General features: G+C 35.1%; 1 protein-coding gene across 1 annotated transcript in view; it reads right to left on the reverse strand.

Moving 5' to 3' along the window:
• Positions 1–226: 226 nt before the first annotated feature.
• The window catches only part of dnt (tyrosine-protein kinase Dnt), a 97,752-nt gene continuing 74,305 nt past the window's right edge, over positions 227–23,673 (reverse strand). The window contains exons 2-6 of the mRNA XM_077430711.1: positions 14,419–14,546; positions 6,818–7,458; positions 3,458–3,886; positions 1,803–2,099; positions 227–1,182 (exon numbers count right to left, since the gene is read on the reverse strand). Coding sequence (XP_077286837.1) covers positions 1,071–1,182; positions 1,803–2,099; positions 3,458–3,886; positions 6,818–7,458; positions 14,419–14,546 — 1,607 coding nt within the window. The 3' untranslated portion in view covers positions 227–1,070. The remainder of the gene's footprint in view (positions 1,183–1,802; positions 2,100–3,457; positions 3,887–6,817; positions 7,459–14,418; positions 14,547–23,673) is intronic.

Below are 23,673 nucleotides of genomic sequence, written 5' to 3' on the forward strand. Positions count from 1 at the left end.
ATAGACATACATTTTTAACACATATATATAATATTATAATTTCTTTGTTTATAAGTTATGAAGTGTGGAATTTCACAGATGTGTGAACTATTATTATTAAAAATCACAAGACTAGGTACAAGTGAAGATCTACACATGTATACATACATATAGTGTATACATATTTATATACATATATATATATATATATATATATATATATATATATATATATATATATATATATATATATATATATATATATAATATAATAATAGAATATGGAAAGTGATGGTAACATTGTTTCATATAATAATCGGAATGCGTACAAATACACACAAACACACACACACACTGAATAAGTTCACATAAATATATTTTAATAAATTATTATGTACAAAATTATACAGTATGTTTCAAAATGCATTCGCGACTTAAAACATACATTGACTTAATATTATAAAAAAATACAAAAGTACAAACGAGCGCATTATCGATACAATGGTGCCGCTTTATAGGAACCTGGCACTAAAAATACGTATTATATGTTTATTTAAAATATACACGAATTAAACTACATATATCATAATTTATTTAAGTTATTAACAATTTTGGCAAACAGTGGCATCATCGCCATACACATCATTTATGATATTTGATTAAATTCCAATATACGTAGTATGTATTTCAAATTACATATTTTGGCACACAATAATTAATTGTACTTAGTGACATCGATGCAAAATAATATTATGGTAAATTCACCGATTTTAATTAATTCATTACACAAAACACAATTGAGATGAGCAAAAATTATATGCATATACGTAAAAATTATCTTTGGCAATTTTCAAGACATTAAAATATAAAATTTGTATTAAAAAAGGCGTCTATTTTCAAATTATTATAAATATACACATAGCCCATTAATGAATCATACCTATATAATACATGCCTTTTCATTTGTCTTAAAATGAACATAATTGGGTCTGTAAGATCAATCGTTACTATCAACTTAAATCGATTCACATACATCTACATATTTATATACACGCACATAAAATAATATTTTGTAATCGCTAACTAAACATTCAAACGTATCTCGTAAGTTGTGTGTAGAAATCTTGAAGGAATATTTGTAATTGTAATATTGTAGGTCTCTCGTCTGGAGACATGGCCCAACAATATGCCATAACTGCGAACCTGAAAATAAAAACAACAGTTAAAATATTACAAATGGTAAAAAAATTATATAATTATTTATTGGATACCAAGGCTTTATAATTAATTCGGTAGCGAGCACGTAATCCGTTTATCGTGCAAATTCTCGTTTCATACATCTTAAAATTGCTCGCTTTAAAGTAGCATTTTTATAAGGCTTACTGTCAAACCTCGTTAAAATGATTATGACTATCAAAATATGTATCATACATAATTTTCCAACAATGTTTACTAAATTAAATAATTATCAAATATATAATTTCGAAAGAGACTTTGTATGTTAGTTTGTTTCGTAGATGTGACGTCATCAAACAAAAGAATATTATATTGGCCATGTTTAAGCGGTTTATATTACAAATACCGAGCGAAGCCGGGTAAAAACACTAGTATATAATAAATTAAAAACTGACAATACAAAAATAGACTATGTATATAGCCGGGTTAATTCTGGGACCAATGGAATGACAGACGAGCAAAAATTTAGGAAGTGTCCGTTTGTATATTTTGATAACGGTATACGTATTTCTATACTTTTAGTTGACACGTGTGCCGTGAATCATGAGCCAAAATGTGTGATAAAACATTGTGATAAAAATACTCACAGCTCGTCGGGACAATTTATGGGTTGCGCCAGTCTATAGCCGTCTCGCAGATAAACCGCCATTTCGAAGGAGTCTATTTCTTGATACGGCTGCTGGGCCAAAGTAGTGAGCTCCCACAGCAGAACTCCAAAGGACCAAACGTCACTAGCCGGTGCGAAAGCTCGTCGTTGTAAAGCCTCAGCCGCCAACCATTTCACAGGTCGATTTTCGTTGTCGCCGAGACAGTGGTAGTCCGCAGGGAAAAGATCTCTCGACAGGGCATTATCGGTGATCTGCACTCGAAGTTTATCGTCGACACTAGTAGAAAAAAATATAGATTTTATTAAATTCAACATCCATCTTCTTCTTCTTTTCTTGTTACTAGGAATATTTTTACTTTATCTATGTACGTAGTAGCAATAGATAAAGTTTTGTGATCATGGGAAAATTTGATTGATTCAAACTCGGAATCGATCACTGATCACGTTTTCATGATTTAGAAAAAAAATGCGTGTGTGTATGTGTGTGTCTGTGTATTTTGGGGATTTTTTGAACACCGTTAGTCCTATCGAACTGAAACTTAGTATCGGTTACTGAAATTCTTATCGACACAACGTAAATTTCTTTCAACTTTTTAAGTTGACTGGAAATGGTACCTCCCCTTATAGGTGACCTCTTTTTTTTAAGTTTTTGAATTCAATTGTCTCCCAAACCGATCAACGAATCAATATGAAATTTTTTTACATGCAATAGAAATTATAAATTGTATTCAATAATATTTTTACCATAACCGGAAGTAGTACTATTACTCTAGATCAGTGGTCACCAACCTATGTATGCCCCGCGGGCCAGAACCGACCCGCGAGAGACCTGATCGTGATATTTTATATAAGAAAATGGTAAAATTAAATTAGATTAAAATTGTAAAATAGTAAATGATCAGTAGATCAGTAGCTATTAAAATAGATATAAGATGTATTGTGAACATAATTTAGTAATTTAAAGCCCGGACCCTGAGGGGGCCGTTTATTGTTCAAATGTTGTAAATGCATTGTTAAAGGTTTGCCGAACCTTTTTTACAAAACATTTACAAAAATTGAACAATAAACGGCACGCTTCCGGTGATACCTCTAGTAATAATAAAAAGACCCAAATGAAAAGACCCAACTTTCCGTTCTTCTTTCGTTATTATGTTTAATCGTTTGAAACAAAACTGCAATATTATTTAAAAATCCCCTTGTGCAAAATAATTTAACTCACTTTCCTTGTTCTGATAATTTGTCTAAAACTATACCTATTCAGAATTTTCCGATCGAAAACTTTATTCGCAAGATTTATAGATTTTAAGAGTAATTTAAGTGTTTCAATTTTTCCAAAATCCATTTGATATCGATATTAACGATATTGAAGAAGATTTTCAATTGGAATTAATTGATCTTCAAGCGAATGGTGGTTAGAAGTCAATGTTTAAAAATAAAACAGACAAGATATAGGTTTTTGAGAAACTGCTATAATAGATGAATTGTTCATCATGCTTCAGAAAATTCTCCGTCTGTGCCCGACTTAAAAATGTAGATGGTTGGAAAAATTACTGAAAAATACAACTTTTTAATACCTGCGCAACGTCGGGCAATTCAACTAATCAGATATAAAACGAAATCAATTTGTAAACTTACACGCAATTCCTAGCAGCTATGTCCCTGTGCACCATATGCTTCTTGTGTAGATACTGCAGTCCCTGGGCTACTTGCAGTGCCATATCCACGACCTCCTGAGTTGTTAGGGTGTGGGCCACACCCTCGGGTGACACCTTACACTTCTGCAGGAACTTCTTCATGTTGGTGTAGCCGGTATGTGGGTATATGAGGAACGGCGAGGTGTGGTCTTCGATGGAAACACCCAGCACGCTGAGGACGTGTCGGTTCGAGAGTCCGTACATGGTCATACCTTCTTGCAGGAGGAGGGACACCTGGATCTGAGATGCATGTTCTGTCACCGTTTTTACCAGGACGTCTTGCTCGCGAGAATCTCCTTCGGTGTAAGTGCCTTTGTATACCCGGCCAAAAGCTCCCTCGAGAACTACGCTACTCAAACGAACGCGGCACCTGTGGATTACAAACAAATATGGTTATAAAAATATTACATAAAATACATATTGATATTTAAGATTTTATATAATAGTGCATATGCTCGATTCCGAATATGGTGGGCTTCACATTTGTATTATTTGCCATGTAGTGAAATTGTCTTGATAAAAATTTTATATCCAATAGTTTCTCATTTGCCTTTTAGAACGGAAAGAATGGATTTAGTTGGTACATTGGAATTTTAGTGGTGGAAATTTTGTATTAAACCGCAATTATTGTAAGATAAATAAAAAATACGGCAAACTTTGACAAGCCGATATGAATTTTATAATCATCTAGCCAGCACTTATAGACGTGCTTGAAATCATCAAAAACATGTAGCACAGTTATTATGCTGGTGATTTTAAGATATACGTAGTATGGTTCTAAAATTTATTTCACGACTATTGGTAGTAGTTTTAGGTATACTCGAAAATGAATTGCTCGAAATAGAAGTTATCAAATAGGCTAAGGGCCGGGCCGCACCGCTCAACTCGCGAACAACTTGGTTGAGGGCGACCAGACCAATGCATGCAGGTAGATGGGACATGCCACACTCATCAACTTGTTTGTCGCACACATTTCCATACATTTTTTCGTGTCGCGCAACAAGTAGGCCGACAAAGTTGCACGGTGCGGCCCGGCCCTAAGAGTGAAAACACACTGAGTGGTATGGGATGTCACGTCCTTCTTTTTTGCTTCAGCTTCCCGCTGTGGGTGTTCCCCCGCTTCCCGTGCAAGTACACCCCAAACTGAATTCGGGTGTACTTGCACGTGCAGAATGCACATGTTCGGGAGGTCGCACGTGTATGCATATCTATGTGCAATCGACAAGTTTCTCCTACATTTCATCAAATATGGGATTCACCGTTATCGATCACTATCAAGCAAGGATAAATACGAGGATAAAATATCACCGAAAACACTCCAAGGGGTGATTTTTGGGACTGTGTACCATGTACATATATAGTGCTGCGTTTTTTCGCATGTTTAAAAGTATCTCAAAAAAACACGTACCACGTCCCACTCACGTGTTTTCGCCCTAAGAGCAGTTGATTCTCAAGCGATTAACATTCGAGGAACTCGAATTTTGAGTAATGTGACATTCGAGCAACTGATTTTGAGTAACTGACCGAATATCGATTTTCTATTGGTAAACTTACACATATATGTAAGTAAATGTTTGGATTCGGAACTTTTGACCAATACAAATCGCATAGTTTGAAGTTACTGACCTATAGGAGTCGAGATTTAGAGTTTTCCTATTTCCAAGATGACTGGAATGAAATATATGTAATATAACTGTGTACATATGTATGTACATGATGTACATACATACTATTGGGAGTGATGAGAGGGAGTCTTAATTTAATCTTGTCAATATGTGTCCGGATTTTTGCAGGAATAATACTCGGTGGATAAAACTGTTTATTTGGTCACACTATACTGCAAGTAAGAATATGTCACTGAAATCTACTAAAGAAGGACTGTGATGTAATTACGTTTTAAATAAAGGTACACATGCACTTTTAAAACACTCGGTTGAAAGGCGAACAATAGTTTTCCAACAATTAAGTAGTAAAAAAATTCACACTTGAAAACTTCAACGAACAATTGTCACGTCGCGCGAAAAGGTCGCTAAAAAAGTTTTTTTTCCCGGTACAAAAGATAAACTTAAAGTTCCCCTCGTGAATAATTACGGTACATAATTACTGGCACACACTTTTTTCTCAATAGATGTGGGAATTTTAGAATTACAGTTGATTGAATTTTATAATGACATTAAGTTTACACAATTGAAATCTTCTTATACAGGGAATGTATTGAATCCAGAAAAATGCTCACATTTATGTTTTTATGCGACGTTTGACATATTCGTAAAAAAAAAAAAAAAACGAAAATATTTTGTTTCTGCAATTTTTCAACGATATTTTGCCTTTTACAATGAATATTTTTAACATTTAAGTACTAAAAAAAAGTAACAACATAAAAGTCGATCGCCATGAAAATTTAGAATAAAAGTGGCTCCCAACTTGATAAAGGTAGGGGTACCCTCGTCCTATGGCAATTTTACAGCGGAAATTGTCGACGCTATCGACGTATCCAGCTTTATCAGCCTTCAATTCAATGCATCTAGGGAAATATGAAATGATGCATGCTTGATAAAACGACGAAAGACAAGGTGAAAGATATGAATAATAATAAAAAACATAGATAAAGTAAAAATATGTATGCTAGGGTAGCTGACAGTGGAGCGAGTAAAAAGCGAGTATAGTAATTGGCGGGACGTGTGACTAGCAAGCTTTGAAGAAATATACTCAAAAATTGATATAACCATGATTCGCTAATGAAATATTTGAGATTAAATGTGAGTGTGTCGTTTTGGTCAGGTTTTCATCGGCATTAGATAAAGCTTGGTTGAGGTATGAACATAAAATATATGAAAAGAATGAATTCACGTATCTCGCGATGTAGTTATATAAAGAAATTCAGGAATTCGGTATTTTTTACACAAAAATAAAGCGTAGCAGTAGCTAATGACACTCTTGTTCTGAGATAATGACTGGAATCTCTGACGATTTAAAATGGATTTTTAAACGACGCAACTTTTGAATTAACGCAATAACCTATTATTGGAAAAAATAATTAGTAAAAACGAGATATAATATCAATTCCATTGCGGGTCAAATAATGTCGTCATCGATCAACGGGAAAGAGATTCGAAAATACATACACACAACAGCAATGTCATCCGATACGAACGGATAATTTTCTCTCGTCTTTAAAAGCATTCTCAGACGTGTATATCGACGTATTCCATTAGGAAAAACGGTATTGTGTATACAAATTGTTATGCAAGTTAAAATTTACGACGACGAAACGGGAGACAAATTCGATCAAACAACCAACCTCTGTATGGTGAGCTCGGTAATTCTTTCATGGAGATCTTTGGATCGTTCGTCGACCACGGAATAGCTGGGCATTCTTCGAAAGCTTGCATAACTTCCACCGGATTTACATGAAGATCCACTCGTGCCCGTAAAAGCAGTGTGCGGAATGGCAGTGTCCACTGACAGGAAAGTGGTGTGAGCTTGGGCACTGGATCTGGATCCGTTCCTGGATTCTTGAAGCATTTCACCCTGACGTCTAGCTTTATTGTTGCGAACGTAACAAGTGGCTATTAGAAGGGTTATGACTGCTATGACAGCCACGGCACACCCTACAGCCACATAGAATATGTTAGCGGATGTGGTTTCACTTGGGATCGTGTCTATTGAGATGTGAGCGCCTCGCACGTTGTGATATGTGTCTTCTTCCAAGCATATCTTTTTTCGTCGAAAGAGCAATTGTGTCACGTTGTTGTTAGCCTTGTTGAGTGTAATGTTGATGGCTATGGTCACATCTACTTCGGCTGCCAAATGTCCGGAGCAAGGTAAGGTTATGCTAAATGTTTGTATGTAGACTGGAACGATGCCACTCCGGGTAATGTTGAGAGTAGGTGCAGAGATGGCTGCTCTGTTGGCAACATCCACGTCGATCTTATACGGCAACTGTAACAATTGTAAAAAAAAAACAAATATTAAATAAGTGATTTCGAATAATTCTTAAGGATCTTACTGAAAATGCGTAAATTTAAAATAAAATCTATGAAAATTAGTTATTGACTCGTAAAAAATTTTCCCAATCGAACAAAATTGAGTTGAATAGAAAACAAAGTAGGATAAAAGTTGGATCTACAAAAAAAATTTGTTACACATATCATACATAATAATTGTCTATTGAGAGCGTGCGTGTGTGCACACGTGCCTGCGTGCGTGTAAATGTTCGCTAACACGCTCAATCTCTCTTTCTCCCCTTGGAATCGTATATCGTGGAAAGAGACGCCGCATATCACTTCGTTCACATGATCATGAATCACAAAAGATTTTTTTTTTTTTAAAATAATTTAATTTTTAATTATTAAAACGAATTGCGATATTTTACCGAGTGTACAATTACATATGTACACACAGGCCACTAGTGTACTATAAAAAAAATAAGACCCAGCTTTGCTTTGCTATACGTATTCCACATAGCAAAAAACCAAAAACTAACAAAATTTGCATCTTTCAGAGTAGTCTCGGTCACATTAAATATAACATCGAACGTCTGTATAATGCAATCTAAATTGCGGTTTCATGCAACGCGGCCCCCGAGTCGTCATTACGCGGTAATCAGGGGTTATTTCGACGTACCGACTGACGGACAGACAGATTGGCGAAACTTTAACAAGATCGTATCGACCAATGCAAACAAGAAACGTAATCGTCGACCGATTGGAAAAAATTGCAGAATTATTATCGTCACGAGAAAATATTTTCCCGATCGAATCGACTCTTTTTATGTTGAAATAAAAATAATAATAAACTCACATATGAACTGTATATTATCGACAGGTTATTTACAAATATTCCTTTCGGTAAATAAATATAATAATTTGATTAATTAAGGCACGTTCGAAGATATACTTTAATATAAAAGTGAGCATGTACTCATATATCGGTAGAGAAAGCCTTAGCCAACACTTATTTATGTATGTAGTTCTTGGTCACAAGGCAGAATCTTCTATTAATTTTGTTATTGATTATCAGTTTCCCCTAGTGAAATTGGTGATAAAAGAGCTATGACGATAATCTTCTTTCTGATTGGAACATAAACCTTACATACATATGTATATCACAAAAACCTCATTTACGGATACAATATATGGTTATATCAAAGATTGATAAACAGTACTTTTATGTTATGGGTTATATGCCTAGTTACGGGATGATGCCTATGGCGATAGATAGACGGTGAAGTATAATTTATTATTTTAACTAAAAAAATACAATTAAGAAGAAATTTAAAAATATTATTGCAAGTGCAATTTCCAGTTGGAATTGCTTCGGGGCCCAGTTCCTTAAACCCCTTTTTAATTTCATCTATCTACAGTCTACGCACATTGTAAGTCAGTGATTCATATCAATTCGGATTTTGATAAAATCAAAAGTATACCCAGCTTTTACATCGAAATTTTTCCAAAATGCAAATGAATTTAATAAATCACAATTAAAAAATATTTAATTCAATAATTCACAATTAAACATATGTAATTTTGTATTAAAAGTTCATTTATTTCAAAAATACTTTTGAAAATCGTATGCAATTACTTATTGTGAAGTTTACTCCACAATATGTACATATGCATGATTAATAATAATCATTGATTATATACATTAACTGTAAAAAATACATTGCAAGAATTATTTAGAATTTTTAATTTAAACTAAAATACTTCAAATCGTTAAGAAACAGTATATAAATTTTAGAACTACAATTTAATTCAAAAAAAATGAGAACAACCAATCTATCAATTTTAAATATAATTAATATATTTTACTCAACGGCATGCTTTTTCCATATAACGGTTACTCGGCATGTTTCAAATAAAAATTGTGAAGCATATAATAAGTACACATCACAAAAAATAAAAAGAACCTAGCCATCGGCAACGTATACATACATAATTATACATTTGAAAAACAAAGAAACCATCGATACAGTTAGCTAAATATTAGCTGCGTTCGAACCACAAACAATCCACGGAACAGAAACAAGTCTGGCAAACACAACATGGTTAATTGGCGCAAAACAATGAGACGTGTAATTTTCAGAGCCAATCTAATCCAAGTTTGCAAACAAGCGAATAACTGGCCAGCAACCGACTCTCAAACTGCGTAATTACGAAACGTGAAGTTCGTAACTTGTGGAAAACATGTGTGTGGTCGAAGTTTCGACGTCGGAGCGTAAGAGTATGTAGACATTGACCAAATTTAATGTTAATAAGCAAGATATTATAATGCGAGCGACGGATCGTAATGGCTTCGCTTATTTTATAAACGTCGGCCAATCATGTGTAATTTAGCCCGGAGTCGAAAGTTTGTTTTATTGCCGATCAATGAAGTAACTCACTAGATTACTCGTTATTTGAGCAAACATACATTATGTGCGATAACGAGCTCGACGAGTGCCTTCGTTGGTTCTCCCCACGAGCTGATTTAATTATGATGGTACAAAGATGTTCAGAAAAATTGAAGATATTGAAGAAGAGGTACCGAACGCTTATTATCGACAATACTAAGAAAACAAGGGGCACAAAAGAAATACATAATATGTATAATGAGTAATGACTTTTGTACGACCGCTTGTGGACCGATTTTCGACCATAACTATACATGGGCTTGTGCTTGCCTCTTAGCTAAATTTGAATTCAAGTAAATCGAATAAATATTTGATGATTGATAAACCATGAACTCATATTGTCCTAACATAATAAAATTAACGCATAACTGTATTAGGGATTCCAATCGAATATTCGGCCTTTTTTGGATACTCAAAAATCGAATATTTTATTCGATTATTTTATTATAACTTTTAATGCAATTTTATTTTTAAAATATGTAATTTTAAATGAATGTTATTGTTATGAATACGCTCGAATAATTTTTCGAAAACATTTGAATACTCGAATATTTCATGATTTTAATATTCGATATTCGAATAATCTATTTGACGAATATTTGGAATCCCTAAACAGTATGAAGTACAGCAAAGGGGTTGTGAGTTTTGAAATATTGTCAACTATTTTGATTATTGTCAACTATTGACCCCAAAAAGGGTTTTCCAAACGATGGTCATTTTTGTGTGACATACAACGTATCTCAAATCGTAAGAATCTCTACAAAATTGCAAATAGTAAATATTCTTATTTTAAGATTTTCAAAAAAATATATAATCTGGCCTGGTTTGTTAAAAAATAAAAAAGTATGAAAAATATATGTGAAAATACAAATTGAACAAAAATACTTTGATGAGTCAGCATAGCTGATGGATCCAAAAATGAAGACCCTGCTCTAAAACGGGTGTAGACATTAGGAATTATTTGAGTGATTACTAATTTTTAACCAATACATATGTATTAGGGTTTCTGACCCGGGTCAGCCCGGGAGAGTAATTCCCGGGAAATCACGGAATTTTTGTTGTCCCGTGTCCCGGGAATTCTTATCTCGAATCCCAGGAATTGGATTTAAAAAAATCTAGAAAATATACAACATTTTCACGACTGCACGAAGGGAAATAATAAATCATATACACAAAGAATCGGTAAATATTCTCAAAGGTTTGTTGTTTAGCAGTAAGTACCGCAAATTCCTGGAACGTGGAAATTTTATGAGCATTATGGTTCTGTGCGTTTGGCCAAAATCGTTTCTTGCAATTATATTTTTGGAAAATCTCAATACCGAAGGACTGGAACTATTCTGAGAATTGAAAATTAAAATCGAAGAAAGAAGAAACCTAAAACTGATTTTTTAACACAATTTTTTAAGAATTCTAATTTTATACCGAACAAAACTTTCATTAATTAAAGCGAATGTATATCCTACGGTAAAACTATTATGAAGCGAGCATATCCTTCTTGTATTCACGATTCCACAATGGAAGAAACTCTTTTAGATTCGGATGAAGATGAAACAATTGTGTGTTTGACGATGAATGTTATATAAAAATATATATTAAATTGAAAAAAAAAATGTTATTTTGACATGTGTCCCGGGATCCCGGGAATCCCGGGAACAATCCCGTGTCCCGGGAATTGAAAAAGTCCGGGAATACAGAAACCCTAATATGTATATTATGTGTAACTATTCGAAACATGAACTCGTACTACGTGTGTTCATTTGTAGTATTTGTACATTCACACATTCAAGAGGAAGTACAAGTTTAGATCAAAGTGTACAGAGAGTGTATCCTCAAATGGAAAATATTTCAAATAATTCAAATAGAATAAATATATTACAAATATAAACAGAACGCTTATTAAGGAAACATTTTGTATGAGAGAAGCGAGAGCCTGTCAGTAAAATGTGTATCTGACGGGTGAAATTTGCATAATTTCTGAAATTTACATTTAAATTACTGAAAAATTTTTCAGTTATTCGAATTGGAGGATTTTAATTTTCGTAAACAAACAACAGAAAATGTTGAAATACATTTGAATACGTAAATAATTTAACCATTTTTCACGATAGCAAAAGGCAAGCCGAGTCGCCAGAGGCCAAGTCGTGCCCACAAAACGACCGACCGATAATTTAAATTCTGCCTTTCGAATGTTTGAGCGGGTCTACTACTGATTCGTATTTGAATATTCAACCGTTAGAAAAACATGCACAAAATGAAAGGAAAGCATGTCGAAAATTTCACGAGGAAACACTTGACGGGACGACCGGTCGTGCAGGAAGCGAACGTCAGGAATGCAATATATGTACGTGCATATAAAAAAAGTGGGGGATCAAAAAGGAGAGTAGTGAAGAGGTATTGCAAAAGTACGAAGGATGACAATCTGACTGGGAAGGACACGCTGCAAAACAGATGGATGTAGAATCCCATTACCATGGGGAATGAGTACGAGGGGGACTTGATGTGATGGAAAATGCCTGCGAGGCGTGCATACAAAACAAACCAAAACAAGAAACACTATACAAATTATAATGTCAAGGGACAAAGATATAAATTTCACGATCGGACGAATGGAATTAAACGTATAAAAAAGAAAGACAAACGTCTTAATAAACTACTATATAGTAAGCTAGTGGTTTTATAAAACTTCGGAAAGTCTAGCAGACTTTCATTTGTTTTATTTTTAATAAAATTTATTTGGATCGAAAAAAATAATATTTAACGACAGCCAATCAGAAATGAATTGCGTACATACAACGAATGTTGTTTTTTTTAATATATGTATATAAGGGAATTGGAACTGTAATCGGAATGGAAAATCGGAACTGATATAGAAATCCCGATCCGGAGCTGAAAAAGGAATCCGGAACCAAAACTAAAACAGGAATTCGGAACTAGAACTGAAAAAGGAATCGGAAATCGAAATCGATATCGCTGTCATAGAAAATTAAAATTAAAAAAAAAAATTTCGATTCTACGAACGAAACGCCAAATCTTACATACAAAGTCTCTTTCGAAATTATATATTAGATACTCTGGCCTCCATCCAGTAGTGGATAGCGAATGGCTATGGATACTCTGTCATATGTACTTCCCAACCGGTGGCCCTTACGGCAGTTAATAAAGACTCGAAAAATAAACTCGTACCAAAGAATTAAAATTAGGACTGGGGGGTAGAAGTTTCGTCGGCTCCTCCCACGAATATCACGCAAACATGCGCAAACATCCGTAAACTGTCTACCCCCACTTCTAATCATAATGCTTTGGTACGAATCCATTTTTTGAGTCTTCATCAACTCAGAGTTTGTGCCATAAGATGGAAGAATATTCTGATTTTTGTCTATCAAACACCATTCTATTAAATAGCATACATAATTTTTTGAGTATAAATATGGCAAAAGACTCAGCTTTGATTTGATCTAGAAGAATTCTCTGAAAACAAATCAGTGTAGAGCGCACGGTAACAAATAACGAAACCCTGGAATGTTGCATACTCGATCGATTGTTCGTCAAATTATTCAGAAGATTAAGTTTTGAAGAACAATATTTTATCAAATAACGTAGGCTACTTAGGATATATTTATTATTAAAATAATGGACTAGGTACAAAAATATTTATAAAAATATATATTTTTGTACCTAGTCCATTATTTTGAAAGTCACGGCACGCCACTGGTAAATTGTACATACTTGTTATATTTACAAGGATTGGTCAAATACACTTTTACCAAATTACATATATTTAAAACCGGCTCAATAAAATTTTTAAAATGTATTTTATAATAAACAGGATTTTTTTTGTAATAAGATGAGGTTAGTAAAAATGCAGTCAAATGATTCCAAAATAAGAACAGTTCGTAATAAAGTTGAATAGTCAATATGCATATCCAGCATTTGAAGAATGTCGAATTCCATTTACTCAAATCAATTCACTTTCCATATCTATTGAACCATCAAATTGAAAAAATTTCTTCAGATTTTTTCTAACACGTACATATGTACATATGTACAATATAAACATATGTACATTATAACCTTTTAAATGTCACGAGCTCGTTAACGCGTCGAATGCTTGCACGAGTTCAATACACACAAAACCTAATAAGGTACCGTAGCTAGCATACATGCATACATAGATAAAGACTTGCAGAAAACCAAATAAACGACTTCGAACACGCTAGTCGAGAGTTTTTAAAACAGATCGCGGGTCGCGATACGGTTTCGGCACGACTTTGAATTTTGAAAAGAATGGAGGTCCTCGAGATGCATCTTAACCGCCTGCCGTTGCATCTGCAGCAACTTCGTGACGTCACCCACGGGTTGGACCGATTTGCATGAAAAACCCACGGAACGGGTGCGACCTTATGGCCTCCCCCACGACACTGCACGACACTGAAGATTTTATCGATTTTCTCGCGAAGAAATTTAAAATGTGGTATAAAAAAAATACAAATGGGCATATTAATACTTACAGGTCTTCCAGCTAGACTTTGCCAGGTGAAGTAAAGTTCGTTAATGGAAGCTGGTACTGGAACAACGTATGACAACGCATAGTTGTTAATCTGGCCTTCTCGCACATAGTACAACTCCGAAGATACACCTGAAGAAAAAAAAAAACATAAACTTTAGTACTTAAAAATAAAAGCTATAAAGCGTTTATGTAATAAAAGGATTTATGTCTTTTACGTACATAGATGCATTACCGTTCATTACCCATTGCAAATGTGCATTATTGGTATATATGTAGTTGCACTCTAGATGGCGATAATAGTAAGGAAAAGAGCCTCAGAGGCTATAAATATAGAACGATAAACTTCAAGAAAGAATATAAACTGACAACTATGCAGTATTATCAAATTGCAATAACGTACTCGTTCTTGGAAATACAAATGTATATACATATATATGTATGTAGGTTTCAACATATGTACATATATGTTTCCAAAAAAAAAAGACTAGCGATTATTCAGTTTCCTTTGATGATAAATAAAGATAGAGGCACCAAAAAAATAAGATGGCAGGTAGCTGAATTAGTTTTACGCTTTGTACGCTTACCCTGGAGAGCAATTTAATATAAGGCAGAAAAAATATGAGGGCCGAATCGGACAAGAAAGATACTGAAGATATCCTCTGGGGATGTGACCCCCTCTGTGACAATTCGAGATAAATTCATTTACAGATAAAGAAAATACGACAAAAACCCTCGTATAGTCGTATATAACTTTATCTCTGAAATTCGAATACAAACGCAGTCTTTTTTTATATTAGACATAAATAAGTGCGTGTAACATAGTACATACGTATGTATGTGCCGTTATATTTGAAAGTGGCGAAAGTCCAATTTTATCACTTCTTTTAATTCGATATGTCCGGAATCTCAGAAAAACAGAATAAACGTATTTTTAGTAGTATTTTTAAATATTTTTAAACGTAAAACATTATATTTAATGTTTTGCGAAATGAAGAAAAGTGGACTTTTGCTACTTTCAAATATAATGGCGCATACATATTTGTTCATGTAAAATAATTATATTTGTTTAATTTTATCAAATTGAAAATTTCTTGAATGTGATGGAATTGGCCCCCAAATATAATAAGTATGTACATACATATATACGCAACATAATAAATTAAATTTCAATGAAATGATAAATTTCGGTTCCTTATGGTTGAAAATTTGTGAAATTAACCTGTAAAATACGCGATTTCTATTGGTCAGAATATTTTAGTTGACCAATACGAATCACGACTTTTCTCCCACTGGAGACAGACATGAAATGAAATATAAATATATGTATGAAACTATGAATATAAGTACACCAATATGTGTATTAAAGCAATACGATTCGGGTCGATTGTATAGTATGTACACAATACGCAGATTAATTTCGCACGATTTCCCCAATAGAGAAATTATTTTCTTTACCTGAACAAACGCTCAGAATAGAAACGAACTGCCCCCCAATAGGTCGGTAGTATATAATTGTATTGACCGCATTCGGCAGAATGCGCAATTTTTTATGGGTCATTCAATACTTTTATGAGGTTCTTTATACGCCGATTTTGGTGCAACAATAGTACACAATACACACATGCGCTCTTTGCGATATTCGTTCCAACAGATACTAAAAGGATCGTCCAACTTTATATGAAAACATGTCAATCTTAATCGTTCCGACATGAAATGGACCGCCTTCTATTATATTTCAAATTTACTCAGTTCCGATATTAATAATGATAGAGAAATTCTTTATTAAGTGCGCATACGGAGGGAAATTCGACACGCGTAGTATGGACGAGCCTATCCGTTTGTATTATGACACGAATCAAAATAAACGTATGCGCTTCATTATTTATTGTGCGAATTTGCAAAACGTGTGAAGAATTTCTTTCGCCTGCACACGGCATTATGCTCGTACCCAACCCCAGCTGAAATGACACAAAGGGCTGGCCTGCTTCTTTTGAAGCCGAAATTGCTGAATCCAACAATTGAATGGATGCAGAGATGCAGGAGTAAGAAGGTAGCACGCGTGTGGGAAGAGGGTAGGCGGTGGAAACGCGAAGTAAACAGATTACCGAAAGAAAGGACTCCCTTCTGACAAAAGGAGCTTGCTGGCTGGTATACGGGAAGGGGGAGGATAATGGAAGGTAGCCTGACACCTTGGCTCTTTCATGCTAACCAGCCCATTGTGCGTGCGTCACTTGCAATTTACTAGCGGGGGACAGCGAGAGCGCTAAAATCTCAAAACCAACGCTAAAAATCATACAAAAGTTCTTTTAAAATAAAAATAAAATTATACTGGTTGTAAAATAAGAGGTATGTAATATAACATTGGCTGTAATTTTTATTTATTTATTTATACAGGTATACCCATTTATTTTAATTTACACGACATCTACACATGGTCAAACAGTGTACATACATAAGTATTATTTAAAGGCAATTACAAACACCGATTAACAATCACAGAGACATCTGCATATGAAAAAATTTGCAGCATTTTATCAATCAGCAATTTCAAGATGCTGCAAACTCGAATTTTGCGAGAAATGGGACAGGGTTGCCAATTTGTTAGAACCATTTCAATGAAATAATTTTAATGGGCAAACTCTGATAGGAAACGATCAACTTTGGAGGCACATATCCTAGGTCTGGCCAGCAGCACAAAGCCAGGGATTGTACCTGTTACCACACAATTGAAAGCATTACACGTTAACCACTGTTCAATACTGCTGGTTAAAAATTGATTATAGTCAGATTTCATAAAAATAACAAATTTAAATTTATTAGAAATAATAAACACGAGAGAAATAAATTTTAAATATTTCATTTTTCATTTCTTCGACGATTGGAAATCATTAGATACATAGGTTTACACACCATGTAAAATGCGAATACAAAATTTGAATTAATTGATATAATAACCAAGTAAATAGATACCATTTTTAACGATTTACCTGAAAATAATATTGACTAACGATACAAAATCTTTATAAATAAATTAAGGGGGGGGGGGGAGGGAGGGAGTCAACTCAAATTTTGATAGAATATTGTATGTATTGTCAGCATATGTATTGCTATACATATGTCAAGTTCGACAAAAAAGTTTGGGTTTCATGATGTTTTTTTATATACCTATACACATTTCAAAATGTGTATAGGTATATAAAACATTTTAAAAGACATAATAAATTACCAAGCCGCACACCGTTTATTTTTACACTTTATATAAGAAGGATCGTGTAATTTGAAGGGTGAGAAATTTGGCATATAGAACTGTCCGCAAAGAATTTAGAGAATTTCTCGCGACGAAAGGTCGAAGAGGGGAAAATTCTTCAAATCGCAAAAATCCGCAAGGATGGGATGTGATGTGACGCAAAAAATATACTAATGTCGTGTACGAGACGACCGGAAATACGCTTTTAGAAAATTCGAACGGCGTTCACATATTGTGCGGCGATAATGGATTTATCTCCTTGGATACGAGACGTGCTCCACGAGGATGCAGTTTTGTTTATTATTTACGGTGTGTCGAGATGAAAAACAGCTCGACGGGAAGGAATAGTGAGCGATAGCCGATTAAATGTAGACGTTGACAGCAAAAGAGCAACAATAACATCGCTCGAAACGATACTCAGAAATGATAAAGAAACATCGCTAACAATGAAGCAGACGCTCATTTTCCAACAAGCAAAATCGAGAGTGTATTACATTCCATTAAAAATGATTAAAATCGAAATATATTATATGTATGTAAAAATTAAAAGTATGTAGGTGCTGCCATCCGCAGGAGGAAATATATCGCTGATTTAGAGATACACACGATTAATAATCTGAATCAAACACAAATCAATTGACAGTATATTCTAAGAGCAAATGTGGAAGTCTAATAATCCATAATACGTTTGAACTTGTACTTGTATGAAATTTCTTTACTTGAAATTCAGATACTGACGACAATTCATAATGTTATAAACTGCTTTCTCTGAATGATCTACAAAGTTTTGGATTTGAGTACTTTATAAATCATCGCCAGAAGTATTAACATATACAATTGAACAATGATCTGTCCTGTCCTGTAAAATGAAATGAATAGTTTTAAATCGAAATAGAACAGACTTTTCAACCGATAAGTGAACGCAGTGAATTTATGTTACTAATTATTATTTGTATTTATCATACAATGAGAATGGATGTAAATATGTTGTATGTATGTATAAACAGTCGATTATCCGTCAAAGGTTTAACTTTTAAATAGAACCTCTCCCCAAACTGGAAACATTTATTTAACGGTCAATGGAAAATGTACTATTTATTTATTTATAGTTTTGGACCATTGTGGCATAACAGGAAGAACCTAATGCGCCACAATGGCTTACTATAAGTACGCATGTATGTATATACATATGTATATGTACATATATACGTACATACATATGTTGGGTGGTTTAATGTCGAGCATTTATTTTTAAAGCAAATAATTCCACTCCACAAAGTAGTGGAGCGTACAAGCTAAAGTTCCCATCACTTTTAATCAAACTCTTATTCCGAAGATAGAAAGGTGCACTTTTAGATTAAACGTATTGCATTCAACGGCAACTATAGAGGTGAAGATACTTTTCTCTGTCGAGGTGAATGAATAAAAACGCGTTGAGATCTGGCGTTGGACACATAATGTAACCGGCACTTGACAAATGAGGCTCGCTGGCTGTAGCGAAGCTGCACTCTCGTTGATTTATGTGGAGCACGCCTCGCGTCCCGTGTGGGAGTCGACGAGAGCACAAGTAGGCTTTCAGAAAACGAAAAAGAACATCATCTTCGTATGTACGCGTAATATGAAAGATCACGATGACACTTCGAATTGGGACTGAAACTCGTGCGGTTGAAATCCGAGTACCACCGCCTACCTGAGGTCCTCGAGGACAAAACTCGGGAGGGCGTAGGAGGACATAACAAATATAAGCTAGCTACTATTATTATCATAACTAACTACTTTCACTTACAAAGTAACCCTGTTAAATGGCATGTAATAACTCATAAGTGATCCAAGTGATACCTAGGATGACTATATGTCAAAGCTGACCACAGAGAAGAGTTTATGGCGGTAAGAACTCACTCCTTGAATGGAAATCTCTCTCAAGTACCGCCTTTTTCTCAACACATCTTGGATAAATGCGAGAAAAATAATATCCAAACCTCCAACAAGGTAAGAGTGACGATGGATGATAGCTTAGCTAATAGAAACCTGTATTTAGCCACGTACAATGTAAGAACGTTATCGAGTGAAGGAAGTGTGCTTGCATTAGAGAATGAACTAGAAAGTATCAAATGGGATTTAGTAGGACTTAGCGAAGTAAGACGAAAACAGGAAAACCAAATAATCCTAAAAAGTGGTAACTGTCTCTACTGGAGAGGGCTACCAAATGGTAGAATAGGAGGAGTAGGGTTTCTTATCAATAAGAGAATAGAAAGAAATATTATAGAAATAAACGACATATCGGAACGTATATGCTATGTAGTATTAAGAATCTCGAGCAGGTACACTTGTCAAATCTTCCAAGTGTACGCCCCCACATCTAGCCACCCAGACGAGGAAATAGAAGACTTCTACGAAAAACTACAGGGCGCATACGATAATAGCCGCCACCACTTTAAAATAATCATGGGCGACTTTAACGCAAAAATAGGACAAAAGGCAAACACAGAAAGAGCAGTAGGCAATTTTGGTACCGGCCAAAGAAACGACAGAGGCGATCGCCTCATAGAATTCGCAGAACACAACAGGCTCTTCATCACTAATTCATTTTTCAGGAAAAACACCAACAATAAGTGGACTTGGGAGAGTCCTAAAGGAGACAGAAACGAGATCGATTTCATCCTAACAAATGCCCTGCACTCCGTTAAAGACGTTAGTGTTTTAAGTAAAGTAGATATAGGCAGCGATCACAGATTAGTCCGTGCCAAGATGGCCATTAATATAAATTGCGAACGTAGGAAATTAATAAAAGGATGCAGTAACTCTCCAGATTTCGCTCAACTAAGGTCTAGGAAAAAGGAATTCGAACTCGAACTTGGAAATCGATACGGGAAATTAAACCCAGAAGCAGACATCGAGGAATTGAACACTGTAATTAGTTCGGTTCTAACCTCAACAGGTAAGAAATTAGGTGGTTTCAGGAAACAGATTAAATTAAGCAAAATTTCAGCGGAAACAAAAAACCTAATTAAGCATAAAAGGAATTTAGATAGGGATAATAATAAGCAAGAATACAATCTAGTAAATAAGGAAATTAAGAAGAGAATAGTCAGGGATGTCAGGGATTTTAACAGCAAGCTAATAGAAAATACCATTAAGAATAACCGTAGCCTGAAAAAGTGCAAACAGGATCCTTTCTTAGGCAAAAACCAAATGATCGCAATCAGATCAGAGAGCGGAGTAATAATTAGGAATAGAGAAGAAATCATAGACAGAGTTTACACGTTCTATGCAAAACTATACGAGAACGACAACGGCCAATTCCCCACTCTGGAATCGACACACGGCCAAAGGGTTCCTGCAGTATTGCCTAGCGAAGTAGAGGCCGCGCTAAAAACTGCAAAGAATGGTAAAACCCCAGGGGAAGATAATATTCCCATCGACTTACTAAAATGTGGCGGCCCCCCCCTAATTAATATCTTAGCTAGGCTTTTCAGCAAATGCATCCAGAACCAAGCTATACCAGAAGGATGGAATAACGCAACTATCATTTTAATACACAAAAAAGGCGACAAAAGCGATATCAAGAACTACCGACCCATTAGTCTACTTTCAGCGGTCTACAAGCTCTTCACGAAGGTTATTACAGAAAGGCTGAAGAATATCCTCGACGAGAACCAACCTATAGAGCAGGCAGGGTTTAGGGCAAATTTCAGCACAATGGACCACCTCCAAGTAGTTGGCGAACTAATCGAGCGCGCCAACGAATATCAACGGCCACTGTGCCTAGGTTTCGTCGATTATGAGAAAGCCTTCGATACAGTTAGTCATAATGCAGTACTTAACGCTCTAAAAACACAGGGAGTGCCGGAACCCTATGTGGGACTGTTAGCTACAATATATAAGAATGCCACAGCTTCAGTTAAAATTTTTTCAGGTACAGATAGATTTAGCATAGGAAAAGGAGTAAGACAAGGAGATACAATCTCGCCCAAGTTATTCAATGCGGTGCTTGAGGGAGTTTTCAGGAAATTGGATTGGGATACAGCCGGAGTAAGCATCAATGGTCGCTTTTTGAGTCACCTTCGGTTCGCAGACGATATAGTTTTAGTAGCTCGTGATTCAGCTGACCTACTTATCAGACTAACACAGCTGGACAGGGAAAGTAGAAAAGTAGGATTAAAAATTAACGTAGATAAGACTAAACTAATGTTCAATAGTTATTGCATGCCTGATAGCATCCCCTTAGATGATAAACCAGTAGAAGTAGTAAATAATTATTTATATTTAGGTCAAATAATTGACATGTCTGGTAGTAAAAATGAAGAGATAAAGAGACGTGTGAAATTGGGGTGGAGTGCATTTGGACGGATGAATGCTGTTTTTAAATCAAAAATGCCACTCTGCCTGAAGAAAAGGATCTTTGATCAATGCGTTTTGCCAGTGATGACGTATGGATGTGAAACTTGGACACTGAACGCCAAGATGCAAAATAAAATCCAATGCACTCAAAGAAGTATGGAACGCTGTATGCTTGGCATAACGAGGAAAGACAGGAAGCGGAACACGTGGGTGAGAAATATGACAAGGGTAGTGGACATAGTGGATAGAGTGAAGAGATTGAAATGGCAATGGGCGGGTCACGTAGCTAGGAGGATGGACGAAAGGTGGACAAAAGAAGTGCTTGAATGGTACCCGAGAGAAGGCAAAAGAGTAAAAGGAAGACCGCAAGGAAGATGGGTGAACGAAATTAGGAAAATGTGCGGAATGAGATGGATGAGTGTTGCGCAAAACAGAGACGAGTGGAAGCGTGTTGGAGAGGCCTTCATCCAGCAGTGGATGGCGAATGGCTGTAAATGATGATGATGATGATGACGTGACGGAGCATATTTCCATCGAATCTTTTCGGTGAACAAGCCATGTAAAGGGTTAACGTTTAAATGATGTGAACGACAAAAAATTCAAGACGAAAACAACGTTGAAAAAAACGGACTGACAACGATGGCCGACAAATTAATTTCGAACATGATGCCAGTACTTTACCAAATGTGTATATTCATTTGGCCAACGTCTCAGACAACGTATGTATTTCTTTTTTTGTAAAATAAATTTTACTTCTTTTAAAATTACTTCGAATTTTGGAAAATAGACACATTGAAAGTTATATTGGAGGTAAGACGAAGTGGAAATTGAAGGTCATATTTTATTTTGTTATTGTAATAAATAAATTAAAAATGAACAAATAAAAATAATAAAAAATTAATTACCGCTGTGACCTGACGGTTACCCCACTGCGTCAAATCAATTAAAAAAAAAGCAACATCAAAATAGACTAGTGTTGAATTCCATGAAACTGACTACTTCATTTACACGACAATATAACAGGTACAAATGCTCACTTATGACGTTAAGGAACCGGATAGCCAAGAGACGAGTTTCCAAAAGCAACATTCTCGCAACAATAGGTTGGAAAAGTCAACGATGACGCAAAGCTCTACCATATTCAGGAGTCCAAAATTTAAGCTCCGAACAAATCGAAAGGTTGTCAATACTCCAAAGTATTTGGAAATAGCAACATTTCTTCTCGAAGATAGTTGGTCAAAGCCTAATTTAATACATAATTTAGAAAACAAGTCAAAATTCCCATGACGACACGGGGACGGGTGACGGGGGGTGAAGGGCGCTGGAGGAGCCGCCGGATTCTGGTATAATAATACATGTTATATATAATTTCGAAAGAGACTTTGTAAGTTTGTAACTATAGTTGGTTGGAAATCGAAAACAAGTCAGTTTCTATGACGATTCGATTGGTTGAATATTTTTTCGATTCAAATAAATTTAATAAAAGAACAAATTAATATTTACTATTAAGATTCGCCATGTTTACGCTGTTTATATTACAAATACTGAGCGAAGCCGGGTAAAACAACTAGTATACCTTATAAAAAAGCTGAGGGAAATAAATAAGGGGTAATATTCATATTTCCTCATATAAAGGTATCGAATAAACTACTTTCGAACTAATTTTGA

The sequence above is a fragment of the Arctopsyche grandis genome, chromosome 1 (genome assembly GCF_051622035.1).
Source record: "Arctopsyche grandis isolate Sample6627 chromosome 1, ASM5162203v2, whole genome shotgun sequence".
NCBI lineage: Eukaryota > Metazoa > Arthropoda > Insecta > Trichoptera > Hydropsychidae > Arctopsyche > Arctopsyche grandis.